This window comes from Carya illinoinensis, chromosome 3 (genome assembly GCF_018687715.1).
Source record: "Carya illinoinensis cultivar Pawnee chromosome 3, C.illinoinensisPawnee_v1, whole genome shotgun sequence".
In the NCBI taxonomy this organism is placed as follows: Eukaryota; Viridiplantae; Streptophyta; class Magnoliopsida; order Fagales; family Juglandaceae; genus Carya; species Carya illinoinensis.
This window is the reverse complement of record NC_056754.1, coordinates 25,084,279-25,102,393: the sequence shown is the minus strand read 5'-3', so window position 1 is coordinate 25,102,393 and position 18,115 is coordinate 25,084,279. Positions and strand designations below refer to the sequence as shown.

At 37.4% G+C, this 18,115-nt stretch overlaps 2 protein-coding genes and 1 long non-coding RNA gene across 4 annotated transcripts; all 3 read right to left on the bottom strand.

Moving 5' to 3' along the window:
• Positions 1–4,019: 4,019 nt before the first annotated feature.
• Positions 4,020–6,001, bottom strand: LOC122303940. Its single transcript, XR_006240861.1, has 3 exons — positions 5,536–6,001; positions 5,346–5,371; positions 4,020–5,191 (listed from the first exon to the last, which is right to left on the bottom strand). It is a non-coding gene; the product is annotated as an uncharacterized LOC122303940 (long non-coding RNA).
• Positions 6,002–9,291: 3,290 nt separating this feature from the next.
• On the bottom strand, positions 9,292–10,080 carry LOC122304655. Its single transcript, XM_043116912.1, has one exon. The coding sequence runs from the start codon at positions 10,078–10,080 to the stop codon at positions 9,292–9,294; it is 789 nt and encodes a 262-aa protein (XP_042972846.1).
• A 1,786-nt stretch (positions 10,081–11,866) lies between these two features.
• LOC122303939 (lipoyl synthase 2, mitochondrial) lies at positions 11,867–16,608 on the bottom strand. 2 transcript variants are annotated; one of them, XM_043115935.1, is made up of 4 exons: positions 16,137–16,608; positions 15,792–15,982; positions 14,586–14,965; positions 11,867–12,246 (listed from the first exon to the last, which is right to left on the bottom strand). In XM_043115935.1, exons 1-4 carry the CDS (start codon positions 16,505–16,507, stop codon positions 12,124–12,126), a joined length of 1,065 nt encoding a protein of 354 aa, XP_042971869.1. In that variant the 5' UTR covers positions 16,508–16,608; the 3' UTR covers positions 11,867–12,123. The 2 variants fall into 2 exon arrangements, with proteins under 2 accessions (XP_042971869.1, XP_042971868.1); XM_043115934.1 differs by having other exon boundaries at positions 15,771–15,982; positions 16,137–16,604.
• Between the last annotated feature and the right edge of the window lie 1,507 nt (positions 16,609–18,115).

The window sequence follows — 18,115 nt, the reverse complement described above, 5'->3', positions numbered from 1 at the left end:
GAAATTCTACAACTCAATATTTTCAAACCCTCATAGATCAATGAACATCAAAATAAATAAAATAAAATAAATAATCACAGATAAATTTTGTTTGACAAAGTGAGAACTCCTTTGAAAAACTTTTCAAAACTTAAATTTACTTGGGATTCTTAACCACCAAACATCAGTTTAGACTATGTCAACCTACAATAATATCTTACCACTTTTCTCCAATTTAGGACGTACTTTTCTATCTTTAAGGAAGAACATGGACTCATCTAAAGATATTTTCAAGACAACTTACAAAAGCATACACTTTCCGTAATAGTATTCCATCAAGCAAATCAAATCAGCCTGTTGTGAATAAAATATACACGATTCAAAAAGCCTATTAGGTCCAACCCAAGGGGAGGTCCCCCACTAGAAGACAAAAAAAGGGAGAGGAAAAGGGGACAAGCAGCAGAAAGGAAATGTCACAATGAGAGAAAAACAAAGTGAAAAGTAAAGGAGATATCAGACACGCAAGGGAATGCAACAATTTTCATTACTCCTTAGGGGCACGCAAAAAGAGGGAGCATATAAAAGAAAGCAAGCAAACAACTTGAAAGAGATTTTGACTTCTACTTTAGCTTCTTCAGCCTCAAGAGAGGAGCTCTAACAAGAAGATATTTTCCAGTAAATATATTCAAGATATCTATTGTACTGTGAGAAATGAGAGGCTATGAGAGACTATAAATAAGCATATGATAGTAAACTCTCCTCCCCAAAAACCCCCTTATGGACGTAGATAATATGCCGAACCACATAAATCTATGTGTCCATCTCTATTTTATATTCTTAATATTTATTTTCCATTCACTGTCATAGACGAATGCACAGTCGCACCGGATCAGGCCGATGGCTCCTGACTACATCGAATGATCCCCAGATCGTCATAGTGGCCTAAGAATAACTCTTTCTCTACTTTTGAACTGTTGTACGATTTTTGGTATTAACACAGCCATAACTTACTTTATGTACAACTGAATCAACTACCTTTATAGCAACCATTTTATTGGCACTTAATCGACCAAAGAAACTTGGGACCGAAGCATTAACTTGCCTCCATCTAACACTTTTTTTCTTTATTTTTAGTATTTGTAGTTAGAGTAGTATTATATATATTTACATTTTTATTTATAAAACTCATTTTGTTAGTTTTGTTTTGAAATTCAAATTTTGAGTTTTAAATTTCATAATTTTCAACAAATCAATAATTGATATGTGAAGAAATAAGTTTATTGTAAATTTTTTTTAAGTATATTTAACATTTTCTTTGTAGTTATGATATGTTTAGAGCACTGGCATTGGCCTAGCCAATTGCCAATACATCTTCAAATTTTGCTTAATTATTGTTGAAATGTTCTGCATTAAACTAATCAAAAGTCCTTAGCTCCACTTTTGAGCTACAGTAATTTCAAAATTTTCTTCAAGTTTGGCTCAACACTGTTCATCTCTTTTTTTATTCTAAAATTTCTTTATCCCCACCATAACACGTCTTCACAAGACTTTGTCTGTAGAGTCGTGTAGACCATCATCTGGACTTCTTATTTTATATTCTTTAGCCCGATTACATGTATCTTTATCTTCTATAGTCGAACGTAGTTTTGTTTAATATTCTATGTTTCATGTGAAAAAAAAAAGAACTTATAAAAAGAATTTCCATTGGACAGTTTTATGCATATATTAGACAGAATTGTGAAGATAATTTCAGATTTTTCAATAGTAGTTTTAGGTAAGATAAATTAATGTCCCTTTTGCAAAAGAGTAGTGCTACAGGAAACCGCCGCGCGCACCCTTTGGGGAATCGGCTGACGTGGTATTATGCCACGTCAGCCGATTTATTAAAAAAAAAAAAAAAAAAGGGAAGAAAATCGAACCGAATGGAAAGGAGGGAAAATTTGTGATTTCAGAAGCCAAAAACCAAAAGAAACGGGTCTGGAGGGAAACGTTTGTCACCGTCGGCTTCAAGTCTGGAGGAAAATTTTTGGTTGCCATCGTCTTCGGGTTTGGAAGAAGGAAGAGCTCTACCTCGTCACCTTGTCCTCGTCATCTTGTCTTCAAATCTCTGTTCGTTACCTTCTTGTCTTAGTGGCTAGCTTCAGGTAAGATCTTGGTTTTCCTTTTCTGAAATCTGAAGGTGAAATCTTGGTAAGATCTTGGTTAGAATTCCTTTTCCTTGATTTTTAGCTTTTGAAATATGAACAATAAGACACGCAGACTCGAACAACATGATACAAGCAAAAGCATGCATTTTTAATTTTTTAAAAACTTCAGTGGTACTGCTTGGAAGGTATGGGTATGTTAGTAGAACTTTTAAAATGGGCTCGTGTTGCCCATGTCTTTAAGATGAAGGTGTTATGGTATTTAGTTGTATCTTGTTGTTTGGTAAGTGATTGAAGTTCTATATCTGGTTTATTGGATTGGATGGAAATGGGCTTTTTAACTCCATTAATGTTGCTTGGATACGTAGAAGGCACATTTGCAAGTCCTGTTATTGGAGATGCTCCCGTAATGGTTGGCCTGGCCAGTTGTGCGACAGCTAGGAATATATATGGTCTGACCTTTTGGATCTATTGGGTAATAATATTTTAGTCCTGCAGTCCAAATGTATGATTAAAAACACAGCTATGCACCGAGTGACATGAATAGATGAAAATGAGAAAAGATAAAGAGTAAATTAATGAAGTACTGAGGGTGTTGATCAAGGTTTCTGATTAGAAATTAAGTGGGTCATGTAATGCATCATGTCTTGTTCAAAATTTCACAACATGCAGAAAAATAGTAGTGTTCATTATAAAGACCCTCATTTCTCATCTCTTGGAAAAATATAGGTGGTACAATGGATGTTTTATACAATGGATTTCATGCCACGTAACTATTTAGATCATGTGGTAGATAATCCTTGATAACCTTCTTTTAATTAAAATTAATAAATAAATAAAAATTTTTAATTTCAAATGTCATTTAGGATGTGATTAGGATCAAAGTTACAACTTCCAAATAAAGCAGCTAAGCTTGCTAAATATATATTATTTCCATATTAATAGTGCAATAATTTCTTTTCTAGTAATTGCAATAATTTATGTCTCTACACAGACCCCACAACAAACATGAAATGGTTACTTTCCATAATAGTGTTCATTGATAACTACTAAACTTCCATGTCTAAACTTTTACACGGCTTCCACTTATGTTTCACATTAATTATTCTTTTACTGTTTGTATATATAGTTTTTCTTGGGATTGTTAGCATGGAAAAAGGAGAAGATCACTCATCTCGGCTAACACAAGTGGGCTCATTTGTTGGTATTTTGTATATTGGAAATGGAAGCCATTTGTTGGTATTTGTTGGTATTTTGTATATTAGAAAGGGAAGCCATTTGTTGGTATTTTGTGTATTGGGAAGCCATTTGTTGGTATTTTGTATATTGGAAATGGAAGCCATTTGTTGGTATTTTGTATATTGGAAAGGGAAGCCATTTGTTGGTATTTTGTGTATCGGGAAGCCATTTGTTGGTATTTTATATATTGGGAAGAGTGTTCATTTGTTGGTATTTTGTATATTAGCAAGTCTATTGGCAGGGCTAATATTGCAACAAATATTTTTAGTTGTAATACTAGAAACTAACTTGATGTACCATTTTTTTGGTTGCAAGGCAGACTTGTACATTAGGAGTCAAGTTGTTGTTTGTATTTATGTATGGGCATTTCAGTTGTTAATATTTCTGTGTTTTAATCTAATGTTGGTATTTATGTATTGGCAAGCCATTACATTAACCTGCTACTCAAGACCCTATAAAGCCCTTACAAACTGCTCAATACATTAAAATACAAACTGCCTCTCAAATTACAAACTGCTCAATACATTAAAGCAGCTTCTCAAATTACAAACTGTTTAATACATTAATACTGCTTCAATGTAATTACAAACTGCTCAATACATTAAATTACAAACTGCCTCTCAAATTACAAACTGCTTAATATATTAAATTACAAACTGGTTCTCAAATTACAAACTGCTCAATACATTAAAACTGCTTCTCAAATTGCAAATTGTTCAATACATTAAAAGTGTTTCAATGTAATTACAAACTGCTCAATACATTACAAACTGTTTCTCAACAACAAACTGCTTCTCAACAGCAAACTGCAAACTGCTTTTCAACAACAAACTGCTTCTCAACAGCAAACTGCAAACTGCAAACTGCTTCTCAACAACAAACTGCTGCTCAATACATTACAAACTGCTTCTCAACAACAAACTGCTTCTCAACAGCAAACTGCAAACTGCTTCTCAACAACAAACTGCAAACTACTTCTCAACAACAAACTGCAAACTGCTTCTCAACAATTCTCACATTTCCAACCAGAATTATAAAATGACAATTCTCACATTTTCAACCAGAATTTACAGAGCACATCTCACATTTCATTGAAATTTCATTGTTGCAAGCAAGATAAATTATGATCTTTATTATAATATCATGTCTTTTCTCTTTTGGAATTGTTCAATCTTTATTATAATTTCATTGGAACATTCACAGTACTGCATGCAGATTTAGGGACAATTTGAAGTACATCATGAGTCAGAATCAGACACTATAACAGTAGTACTATTAGTACCACATCTGATCCAATTTTGATGTTTTTATTAGAATTTCTATTGGTGGATATTGCACAAGTCCAAAATCAAGATTTCCTACTATTGAAGTACAATACAAAATTGGTCACAGCTCTTTTTTTCCTCATTTTACACAAATAGATGCATAGACTTAGTCATACAGGTATACAAGCACAAATGCTCCTGAGGTACACAACTAATCCAGTAAAGAAACATGCAATTCACTCTTACCATCCCCAAAAAGTCATAAGATGGCTATTATCATTTGCTTAGGAAAGATCATGAAATACATATAAACACCTCATCGTGAAAGGAGCAAATAGGGTGAGATGAATTTGGATATTATGCCAAATTATTATCCAATATTGATTGAATAAGAGTATACACCCAGTCAACAAATATGGCTGCCGCCATATGTAAAGACATATCTAGATAAAAATAAAACAGAAGGAACAAGGCTACCACTAGAAAACAAAAGCTTGCCTGAAGAGCTTCGTGGACATCAGTCACTATAGGAATGTGATACGCTAGTCTTACCTTCTCAAATATCTGCAGATAAAGAGTAGAAATAAAAATAATTTTAATCTTGGAATTTTACTAGGTAAATCTCACTGTAATTAATCCATGTACAATAAATAAGAATAATTTCCTTATTAATTGCACTATTTGCTACAAGATGTACACAAACTTGCATGAAACGAACCTTTACTAGAAGATAATGACTTGGGTCTGCTCGATAGGATGAATAGGATGTTGCAGAGCAGAAAATCAGCACGGCAAACAAAAATAAAGAAGGAATTAAAAATCTATGAAGATTAGAAAAACGCCGTGGATCACAAAGTGTTAAAAATATTGTTCAAGAACTGAGTTGAGTTATAATGAAAAGCACATACCAAGCCAAACAATTGAAATCCCCCTCTCTCTTAAACCAAAATAAGCTTTCGACTTATTGAACACCAAAGTTCCTCCATTCAGCATCCGAGATATCCTGCACCAAGGAAAATTTCTATGAAAAATAAGGAAGGGGGAGGGAGAAACACAGAGCTTGGTTAGGGTTTCTTTCGGTGTCAAAGGGGGAGGCAGAGCTTCAGTGTCTTTCAGCTTCAAAGGGGGAGCGAGAGCTTCGGTGACTTCGGCTTCGAAGGGGGAGGCAGAGGATTGAAGGGAAGTTCGGAGTATCTCGGTTTCATGGGAAGAGAAAAATCGGCTAAAGAAGGTCCTTCATCGTCGGTTTTCGTGTGGGGATGGTGGAAGACGAATGCTTGAAGATGAATGGGAGATCTAGAAATGGGGGAAAGGGGAAGACGAAGGGAAGATGAAGAAGATGGGGGAAAACTTTCAAATGGAAATGAAAAGGGGAAGACTGACGAAGGAGGGAAAACGGCGTCGTATTCATTTTGCCACGTGGGACGTGGTTTCCCCACGGTTCCCCACGCCGGTTTCCTATAGAATTTTCCTTTGCAAAATATGGAAATTAACATTGGAATGTATTTACAAAATATTAAAAAAAATTATTATATTATTATTTTAATTTTAAGATAAATAATCTACGTGGATTAATATCTTAAATAGCTTTAAATTTTGCCAAAAACTCTAATTTTAACCAAATTTTATCTTTGACGATGACTAAACATAATGACTAGTGTGACGCCCCCAAATCCCCACGCCCGAACACGGGAAAATCGAGACGTCCGGATGGTGACAACCCGGGTCACCATCCCATCGACGGGTGACAAGTGTGTGCAAAGGCAACAAGTGTGCACGAAAGAACATGCAGCGGATAACGAAAGTCATTACTAAGTACCAGAATTTTCTTAACGTAATACAAGCTGTTTAAAACGTACATAGATAAAATATTACAAGAAACACAAATACAGTTTTAAACAAATATAAAACATAGCATCAGCAACCCGGCGGAGCCGCATCCTCGGGCTCAGCCTCCTCCTCTTCGTCCTCTAACTCTGCACCAAAAGCTACGGAACCAAAAATGGTACCGCAGGTAAGTAAAACCCAAACACTACCAAATAATAACACATATAGAACTCAAACAATATGCATGAACCATGCCCAATGCACAAAACCCAAAGACACCGTTTTCCACACACGCCAAAAACCCATTTGGCCCAAAAACACATCCTTTCCAGAAAACACGCCAAAGTCACATTTTATCCGTATGCACCATGACCTCCCCTATGTGTCATCTGCACACCCTGGCTCCAGTGCCACACCGCAGAGTATCACCACGCATGTGACACCTAACGAGCGATGCCCAGTTCCGTGCCCCGCACGTTCGTAGCCAAGCATCCTCTAGCCCTCACCAGCGAAGGGCCACGGAGTCGGTGCGTAGAGCGATGCCCGGTTCCGCGCCCGGCGCGTTCGTAGCCAAGCAACCCCTAGCCCCCGCTCCCGTCGTCTAGCGACAACTCAGGGGACATCACTCAGTTTATTCCGCTCTCGAGTGACCAGAGGAGCTCCACCGGGATAATACCCCATCCCGGCTTGGGGTCATGAGACACACGCACCCGTAAGACCACTTACGCCAATACACAGACTTTTCACACATAAACAAAAACACACGTGCATGGACCATGTAATGTCATAACAATGCATAATAAATTAATCCAACAACATAAAACAATAAAACAAGCAACTTCATCCTCCATCCATCCGACCCCCGAACTCCTCGGACTCAGTCCGGAATCAACCAACCAGCAGAAATAATAATTGAATGAGCAATATATATTTAAATCTGAAAATAGGGTTTGAAAAATACTTACAGCGCTATATGGCAATTTTAGAAAACACGCGGCGTTGCAAACGGCGCCGGAAAAGCAACGTCACAGTGAAAATTCACTGTGGCTGTGGGTTGTGAAAAACCCACTTTTGAACGGGGACAAACTAGGACACGAAATTGATAGGGAATGGTCTAGGGATGATTGTGAAGCTATTGGAAGTGGTGGTTGGCCATGGGTGGCGGCGGAATCGCCGGAAATAGGCTGGAAGACGCAAATCGAAGATCAAGCTCGTAGGAGCTGTTCCGGTGGTCGTTGGAGGCCGAAAATGGGTGGGTTAGGACGGCAAGGGACCGGTGATGAAGTGGTGAAAAAATGGTGGTCGGAGGTGGAGCGACGGCGGCGGATCGGACGAAAAACTGTGGGGCTTTGAGGAGGATTTCCTGCCAAACGGCCGGCCAGCAGGGGGAGATATTTGGTGGGAATGTGCACCGGAGGGAGGGGGTTCGAACGAGACCGGCGGTGAGCCAAACGGTGGCCGGACGACGGCGGTCTGGGCTGAAGAAGATTCCGGCTGTGGGTGAGGAGAGAGAAGAGAGAGAAACCAGGGGGATGCTCGAGCGGGAAGAGGAAAAAGAAAAAAAGAAAAGAAAGAAAAAGAAAAGAAAGAAAAAAAAAAAAGAAAGAAGGAAAAAGAAAAAAGAAAAAGGAAAAAGAAGAGAAAAAGGAAAAGAGACGTAGGAAAGAGATGATGTCCAATCCTCACTCCGGGAAAACAAAACAAACCGCCGAAAAGGGATTAAAAACTACAAAACATCTAAAAGAAATAAAACACAACATCAAATAAATTAAAAAACTAAATTTTAAAATGCAAATAAATTAAAGTAAAAAACTAATATATTAATTAAAATAAAAATAATTATTTCAGCAAAAATATACTCAAAAGCGGGTCATCACAACTAGAATATTGCTCGTGCTCTTACAGCAATGTTTCCTTGCAAGTCCTATTGCACAATGCGGCATGGTTATGGATTTTATTTGTTTTCGTAAATGAAATGAAATTAATGGAGATAAAAATTAAAAATTGAATAAAATATATTATTTTTATTTTAAAATTTAAAAAATAAATTATTTATTTTATTTTATATAAAAATTTACAAAAATTATAATATGAAGATGAGATAAAAAATTTTATAAAAATCAACCACAAATTGTTTAAAAAAACAACTTCATGCGTCTCTCTCTGGAAGCCCGCCTTTGCAAAGAATGGGGGTAAAATGGAAGTGCCTAGTAGGTCATCGTGACCAATGCCAGCAGTGTGAAGCCCAGTTTTCCAGGTATCCAAACAGCAAGTAATGCCGACAAAAAAGAAAAAACTGCAGGAAATGAGACGAAATTTCCGACAAACTTTCTCTAAAAGAATGGAGAGTAGTACCATTTTACACCCACGCTCTTAAAGTCCAGCCCCCACCACAAGACACTAGCCCTCGTATATGTACAGTTCGCAGCATAACCGAGAACAGAAATGGGGAAAGAAAGAAGTCTATGTACTGCCCATCCCCGAGAGAAAAACTAAAGTAAAAGACCCCCAATCTAGGACCATTTCAATTGCATATATCCCCGTGACATTGTGACAATGTACAGTCTTAAGAAATACTTAGCGAAAGGCTTAAGAGTTAAGAGAGTATTTCCATCCTTTTTTATCTTCAACCAAAAACAGTGATTTTATCATAAAATTTACATGATTACATTGATGATTTACAGAAGAAATTTTGAAAGCCAGGATGAGCCACAAAGACCAAATTCAGAACACACGTTTTATGAAGCAAGAGAAGTAGTTCCAGAATCAATATCAAAACCAAAATCAAAAATCAAAACTAAACTGTGCCAAAGGCTTCCTGAAACATGAACAGAGTTCTACAGAAAGATGAAGCACTCTAACGAAACTAGTGGGTTCTCGAGGGACTCATTCCCCAGCTGCAAATTGCCCTCCTTTAACTCCTCTTCAGCACCAGTGTCCTGCTTACTCTGCACCCCTGATTCCAGTGACTGGCCACAGGTTCTTCCCGTCCCCTTCCCCGGACTCCTCCCCACTCCACTCGTTGTCCTCGTCGCCGGTGACCTCGACCTCCGGCCGGGACCCTCGCCTGGATTTCTACGTGCTCCGGCTGTCCTTACGTCAAGCCTCCTGGTTCTAACCTCACTCGATCCCTTCGTCGGGATAACTCTCCGGCTGGCGAGATCGGTGGTGTTTGGACGCTTTCTGGGGCCCCTCGTTTGAGCTCTTTGAAGCACATTTTGACCCATTTCTATGCTCCTCTTACTAATTGCCTCGTCTTCTTCTTTCTTGTCTGTGATAGTAGTGGTGGTGGTAGTCGATAAGGAGAAACTCTCTGATATCTGAGAGAATTCAGACACCTCCTCCCTTTCTGCTTCGTGAATCAGACACAGACCCTTAGTTTCAATGGGAAATTGGGTCTCTTTCTCCTCTGCTGGAATTGGGTTTTGCCGCTTGGAGACAACGGGTGTTTCGGAAAGGACCTCTTTGACGAATTCTTCCTCTACTGGGGGTTGTGGTGGAGACCTGTCATCTCTGACATGAGACTGGTCGGAAACCGGAACCGGAGACTTCTCCTGGAATTTCTGCTGGAACAACCCGGTTTTTTGCTCCGGTTGGCTTCTGGTGGTGCTCGTACAGCAACCCATTTGTTTGTGGACGAAAGATTCAGCCCTTTTGGATCGTATGTACGAATATTACAACATCCAAAATTTTGAAAATTTTGAGTTCAACGGTTACAAACTTAAAAAATAATAAAATTGTACGCTAGCGGTGATGGAGATGTTGGAGTAGTTGACAAGGTGGGTAGAGAGAGAGAGAGAGAGAGAGAGGTGGCTGAGGCGGAGATATTGATGATAGGCTTAATATAGCGAGTGTATGGAATTGATTGGGGACAAAGTACTGTAGCTGCGGCTGTTTGTGGGTCTCCTTTTTCTCTGTTTTGGTGACTACATGAATTTTAATGGGTTCCCCAAAAGCTTACAGCAATTGCACGTTTTGTGTTCATTGTCCCCGGGGGTGGCTTCTAAACAGTAGTAGTCCCATCCATTTAATTTCACATCTCCCACTTCATATTATGTCCTCAGTTAAAAGGGACCAACAAACATCTCGGACTACCTATGTGTCCTCAAATAATATGGGATTCCTACTTCAGATACTACTGCTCCTACACTTTCAGCTTTTACACTTCATGTTGAGTTTCAATTACTATATTACCAACTTGAAAGTTTTAAGATTAGACTCACTCGAAATGGAACTGGAACTTCGGGAGGGAGGGAGAACAGAAGCAAACCTTATGCATGATCATAACCAGGAAAGTTCCACCAAACAATTCTAGAGAAGAGAAGGTGAGAGGGACCCATCAAACCACTTTAAAATTATATAGGGAAGCCTAATGATGCAAGCAAACCACTGCAAAAGTAGAGAAAACTTGGTGGTGATCCAAGGACCATCATCGTCCCGTATGCCTGAAACGAGGGAACCTAGAGGTCCTAGACACGGACCACCTGATTTTTCAAGATTATAAATGCGCAGGGCTTATAGCCCTCACAGTGCAGAATCTTAGAATCTGCCCGTGGGTAGTCGAGGGAAGGACCCCAACCAGTCTGGCAACACCTTAAAGCTAATAAACACTGCCCACCTAGGATGATTACAACACACAAAGTTATGGACGAAGTACTTTATGCCAGCCGAGCTATACGCTTTTGGCATGCTATGTATTACCATCATAGATTGACGACACATTTCACAACATATTTCATAATATATAATATAAAATAAAATTTCACTATATACAAACGAATTTATATACCAATTTACATACCAATATTACTATCTTCATATTTAAAATTTAAATTGATACTATTTTTAATAAAATATACTTTTTAACTAATCACATAAAATGAATACGTGCGCAAAATTGCTTGCAACTATATTTTTCCTATAAAATAAGAGTGTTTTGATTAAATAATGTTACTTTGATAAGATAGTTTACAAAAATACCCCTCCTTTTAAAACATTATTGTGTAAAATGTTATGAAAACTGATGTGTATATCTCATTTTTCATTACCATCAACTACACCAAAATGCAAGGTACAAACATATATATATATTCTTTTATAAGTACAAGGTTTTAGACAATGAGCAGAAATTTATTTTTAAACAAAATAAATATATTGAAAATCAATCAAAATATAGAAGGGGAAATGGGGGCTTCGAGCCTTCGACAATCATCCCGTATTAGCAAGTACAGTACAAGATAATTTAAAGAAATTGAAAAAAGAAGTATAAGGGAGGGGTAATGGGACCACAGGTATGATCTGTTCTCATGGTTTCTAGAGATAGAGGTTTCTTGAAAAATTTGTGCTAGTACGAACTAAATCTACAGCAACTATAAAAATCGAAATCGGCAAAGAAAGAGCAGCAGAACAAAATTGAATAATTACAATAAATTGGGTGCACAACAACACCAGGTTGAGACTTCAGTGTGACTTGAGTGTCCACACAATCCAATACTTTTACACAAAGAATTTGGCACCCAGGAGAAAAGCCTTCTCGTCTAATTTATTCCCGTCTATTCCACTTTATATGGGTACTAAGCAGATTGAGCTTAAGCCAGGTAAATCATCACTTAAATCATACACCGGAAGTGATGAATTTACGATATTCAACGTAATGAAGGAAAAAACACTCAACATGAAACAGACTGTGAAGCAGCAGCAGCACGATCGGATTCAATCATAGATTTGATGTAGAATTCACCTGCTTTGTAGGAAGATCTGACCATCGGACCAGATGCAACATATCGAAACCCCTGTCCATCCAAAGCATACATTTTATTATAACTATACAATCACAGTAAAAGACATCAGTCAACTTTTATGCATGAAAAAGAGAGGGATGATGCTTGATAATATATATAACACACGACCAATAGGAAATCTATATATATTTTATGCAATCAGAAGGTATAAACATGGAGTCAGATGTCTTAATAGTTTCAGGAGCATACCAAAAGGGATGCATGTTAGTCATTACTCGAGTATAAATAATGCTGTCGGATCATATTGAAAATTTGAACGAGGGTACATTTCTCCATAAAATAAATGTTTACATCCTGCCCATTTGGAACAACAACAGAAGAGCATATAGATGTAGGATTGCACAATCACAATAGAACTATTCAGAATATACTGCTAATAATAATCATGGCCACCATAAAATTTCTATATCGGCCGCTCCATTTAAAGATACTGAAAGGTTTTATTTGGTGCAGGGGGGAAAAACTATGGCAGCCTAATGCGATCCGATCACAACATAGAGATAGAATCACGTCAATGCCAAAGGTGAAATTTGGGTTCAACTAAACCTGCCAAGCGAACATACCTACAAACACATGCACAGGCATATATTGGGGGGCCATTTACTAAAAAGCCTGAGAAGCTATTTGGCTAAACAGTTGAAAAAATAGACTTGTATATGGACCAGAAGTAAGAAAAATTATGTGAAAGATCCCTTGGAAGGAGTGGAGGGAGGATTGAGAAGGATGTAAGTCAGCTAATTGCCAATCTTTCTGATGATAATACAATTGAGTTGCAGAATGGGTGGCATGAATTCTGTAGCCAAACCCAATCACGTTTAGGATGGAGAAAGTGCATCTTCTGCCCAATGGACAGTGACCAAGATTACAGACTTCTATTAGATTCAAGCCAGCTAAAGAAAGGTTGGAGTAACAATCTTTTTCATCTAGGGCTGTAAGTAAGCAAAACTACTCAATAGGTTGTTCAGGAATGGTTCAACCAAACTTGAATCTGGCTCCGTTAGTTTATTAAATAAGCCTTTTTTTTTTTTTAATGTCGGAAAACTTCTCCAAAGCAGAACCCTTTGTGCCCATATAAAAAACATAATTCTTAAAAACTCGATTCAATTTGCAAAAAGCTCATATAAACTTGTTAACTTTGTATTTATTATTCTTATGGTATTATTTTTAACTGTAGATTGAGAATATCTCAAGTATTTAAAAAATAAGAGGAAATCATATCCCTTTAGGCCTCGTTTGCTTACACGGATGAGATGAGATGAAATGAGAAATATGTGAATAGTAGTGAAATGATTTGAGTTAAGATGTTTTATGAGGTTTTGAAAAATAAGTGAGAAAAAGTTAAATAAAAATGTTATAAAATTAAAATATTGTTAGCACATAATTTTTTAATATTATTTTTATTTTGGCATTTGAAAAAATTTAATTGTTTTTTGTGTTTTGTTTGGAAGTTTGGGAAAGTTGTACTGATTAGATGAAAAAATTGAAAATTTAAAAATTTGAAATTGAAAAATATTTGTGTTTGAATTGTGTTTGGATGTTGAGATGAAACGGGACAAAATGAGATGGGTTGAGACCATTTGTAAAACCAAACGAGGCCTACTACAATACATGTTGTCTGAAGATAATCGTTGATATGTAAACCCTGAGGAGTAGCTCAGTTGGTCAGGCCTTAGGTTTGCTCCCTAATGGTCACCAATTCAAGTCCCCTTAGGGCCGCTAGAGGTTTAATTGGCCGTTAACTTCAATTCTCCGTGGGATTAGTCGAGGTGCGCGCAAATTGGCCCAGACACCCACATATGCTACAAAGCATTACGATCCTGTAGTTCTTAATGAAAATCAAGAAACTGGAAAATTCAAAGCATCCTAACAAACTGCTACAATTATCATCACATTAAAGGGGCTGTTGTAAGGGGGACGGCTGAAGTGTTTTTTTTTTAATTGGTACCAGGTGTATGCAGAAGTCCCAACTAATTCAGGGGATGCACAGATTCTCGGCAAAGAGTTTCTAGCAAGTGCACCTCGGGTAATTCAAAAAGGATATTCTCCCAAATTCAACTCTAGACGTCTAGTTTATACAACTCACCCCAGCACCACTATGCAAATGAGGGAGAGAGAAGAGCAAATGGTGTAGCACTTGCCAATCCCAATTCCACTTATCACAATCACTTGCATGAGAAGTATAACACAACAAAATATAAAAATTACGAACTTCAAAGACAGATTGTCAAGCAAAACTACAATGAAGTTGACCAAACAAGTCATGCATATATACATAGAATGAAATAAATTTTCCATCACCAAAGTTTTCAAGGGAAAAAATGGAAGCATACCATCTCCATGCCAAGAGTCTGATACTTCTCAAAAGCCTCAGGTGTAATGTATTCAGACACTGGCATATGTCGCTTTGACGGTCTCATATATTGACCAAATGTCATCACATCAACACCTGCTGCTCTCACCTTCTCCATAGTTCTCACAACCTGATCGGGTGTCTCTCCACAGCCTAACATTATTGAGGTCTTGGTAAGTGTCCCAGCAGGAGCGCTGTACTTGGCCGTCACTAAGACATCCAAAGATTGTTTGAAGTTAGCACGGCGATCCCTCACAGAACTCTGAAGCTCTTCAACTGTCTCAATGTTATGAGCAAAGACATCTAGCCCTGATTTTGCAACCTTCTCTACACAGCCAGGATCTCCTCGAAAATCCGGAACTACAGAACCAAAATAGAGCAAGCAACATTACAGAACGAACAAATACATTAAAAACGGCTAGAGACATAAAAGAACTTAAAGATACCTTCATAATCTAACCAAACCTTCTAAATATAAGCAGAATCAAATCACATATAATCCAAATACAACCACCTATTACACGGATATGTATGATATATACAAAGCTTCTAAACAGGGTACTCATACGCCTCTCTATAAACCAGCAACTAGGGTAAATGAGCTGCCATATGCACAAATTTAAACATATAAAAAAAAAAATTGATAGGTAATTTAAACATAAAAATTAAGCGACCAACTAGTAGAAGCTCTGGAACCATCAATGGAGATAGCACAACAAGCTAATTAAAGAGCTTGCATGGCTTATGAACCACATTTTCCCTCGCACCGAATTATTCCAACTGCTGAACAAAAGACAGTCACTAAATTAAAGTTTAGAAAAACGTTACTAAATTAAAGTCATGCCAGTTCTTGCCATCCGGGCAGACTTCGATAGCAATCACAGAAACGGGCAAAACATCACCAAGCTTGTGCTGCATTACCCTTGATGTCTATTAAAACTGTAGACTTACATTAAATGAAGAACAATTTATTGCTTTTCTTGCTAACATCTTTTTTTTTTTTTTTTATAGGTATTTCTTCTTCTTCTTTTTTATAGGTATTAAATGAAGAACAATTTTTTTCTTCTTGCTAACATCTAGCAATACTTTATCACAATTTGAATTCTGGCGTCTATAAACTCATTCATTAATTCTCACACAATGAAAAATCCAATAGGTCCCATACCCAAAGCCTCTATCAACATACTCGGCTTCAGCGCCTTCAACTTTTGCACCGTCTCAGAAAAATGCCCACTACCTTGGTCGGGCAAATCGTCCCGGTCCACACTCGTGATTACCACATAATCCAAACCCCACGACGCAATCGCCTCGGCCACATTGCCCGGCTCATCCGGGTCAGGAGGCGGAGGCGTACGCGACGTCTTCACGTTGCAAAACCTGAAAAATATTCAACGAGTTCACCAAACCCGTCAGAATTTAGTCACAACACCAAAAAAATATGACATTCTTTCTTTATCAAGTCCCGCCCTTTGCAATCAATGAATTCAATCATGAAAACAATTAATAAATTAATGTTTATTGATCACTTCACCGGCAACCGCGAGTGCAGGTATCGCCGAGGATCATGATGGTGGCGGTGGCGGTGCCAGTTTCGCCGCCGGACCAGCACTCGCCGAGATTTGGGCAGCGGGCCTCCTCACAGACAGTGTGGAGGTTGAGCTCGCGGAGCTTCTTCTTAATCTGAACATACTTTTGACCACCGGGGACGGACTCCTTCATCCACTTGGGCTTGGGGAGGGGTTTCTTCTTGGTGCCAACCTCAACGGAGTAGGCGAAGTCAGAGAGGGTCGGGGATTCGAGCGCGAGGCGGGCCCGGAGACCCTCAAGGGTCTTGGGGAATTCGGTGGCGGTGGTGGAGAAGAGTCTACCGATCGTGGCAATGGCTTTGAAGCGGGTCTGCATGGTTCTCTACTTTCCCTCTCCCTCCTCTGCGAGCGTGAGATCGAGAAGTGAGAGGGCGAGATGAGGTTGGTGGATTTGATTTCGGTGGTTGTCGATGACTCGATGGCTCGATGGATCTGGATCCTCTCTATTTTGGGCCTTCAAGTCCAAGTTCAGGACATGGCAAAATTATTTGATTTTTTAGTTTCGAACAACATGAAATTCTTTAATATATTTCTTCATATTTCGAAATTATATAATAATTATTATTTACTATTAAGATGTGATAAAAGGAGTATTAAAAACTTTTCAATTATTACATATAATTCTAAAGTATATAAGTCTTGTGTAATCTATTTAAAATTAAGATCCATCATAAAAAAAATAATTTTTTTTGCATAAATTCAACGTATATCCTTCTTTTATGAAAGACTGTATAAATAATTTTCTTATATTTTGTTTTAAGTATTCTTACAATCCGCAATATCCCATGATAATTTTTTAAAGATATTTTAGTACGTAAAGTTTTGCCGTTGCGTAAGGATTCTCCTCTTGTGGGTGTAGTAGTATCACCCTTATTTTACTAATGAAATTTTTATTGATAGATACAATTTTATGGCACGGTAGCATTAAAAAGAAAAGTGAGGCTTAATATTAAAATAAATAAATTTTTTCATAAAGATTTTAGGTGGATGGAGGGACTATTCGGATCAAAATGTTCGAGACATCAAAAGAAGCCCATTATATTACAAAAATCCAGAGGGCAGATCCAGGGGCCGCAATGAAATAAGTAAGAAGAGTTTAAGAGAAAATGCGTCTCTCACTATCTTTTACGGAAAGATAACGACATCAGGAAGTAATATGATTGTTCAAAATATCAAGTAATGATCTGCACCGATAAATCTTAGATAAGATAAGTATCGCAAGTAGGTCTATATATACAAGGTAATTTTTGATAATTGAGGAAGATAATTTGACTGTTGTTTCCTTTCACTGACTTGCATCAGAGTGTTTTTAGATGAAGCCCCACCAACCTTCTTGAGGATTTTTTAGGAGTGGCAATATTTTACATTACCCGTTAACCCAATACGAACACGACACGATAATAGCAGGTTAGGGTTGAGTCTTAATGGGTTCGGGTCAAAACAGATTGACCCGTTAAGATACGATTACTTAACGGGTTGATAACGAGTCAACCCGTTATGACACGTTATAACCCATTATGACACGTTAAGAAAGTTAAAGTTATAATTATACCCTGATACTTAAAAGTAAAGTTGTTAGAAATTTAATTTCAATATTTTTATTATTTGAATTGTAATTTTAGACTTGTATTTAACTTTATAATTTTTATAAATATTGTGATTTTAAAATTTATATACAATTATGATAAATTTAATCGGGTCAAACTGGTTAATTTCGAACCTATTCAGCACATTTACATAAATAATTTGAAATGGATCGTATTATGTGGTGTTGTTCACGAATGTGTATTCTCTTTGTACAAAAAGAAAAACAAAAGTGTAAAAATAAAAGTGTGTCTAAATATTTAGATAAACAAAAATTAAAGTAATAATTGCTACAAAAGAAGTTAACAACAAGAAGATATGGTTTTATCTTAATTTAGCA

Coding starts and splice junctions, on each gene's coding strand:
- LOC122304655 (XM_043116912.1), bottom strand. CDS start 10,080: ATGGGTTGCTGTACGAGCACCACCAGAAGCCAACCGGAGCAAAAAACC.
- LOC122303939 (XM_043115934.1), bottom strand. CDS start 16,507: ATGCAGACCCGCTTCAAAGCCATTGCCACGATCGGTAGACTCTTCTCC. Junction 15,983..16,136: donor ACCTGCACTCGCGGTTGCCG/GTGAAGTGATCA, acceptor AATATTTTTCAG/GTTTTGCAACGTGAAGACGT. Junction 12,247..14,585: donor AGACTCTTGGCATGGAGATG/GTATGCTTCCAT, acceptor TTGGATGGACAG/GGGTTTCGATATGTTGCATC.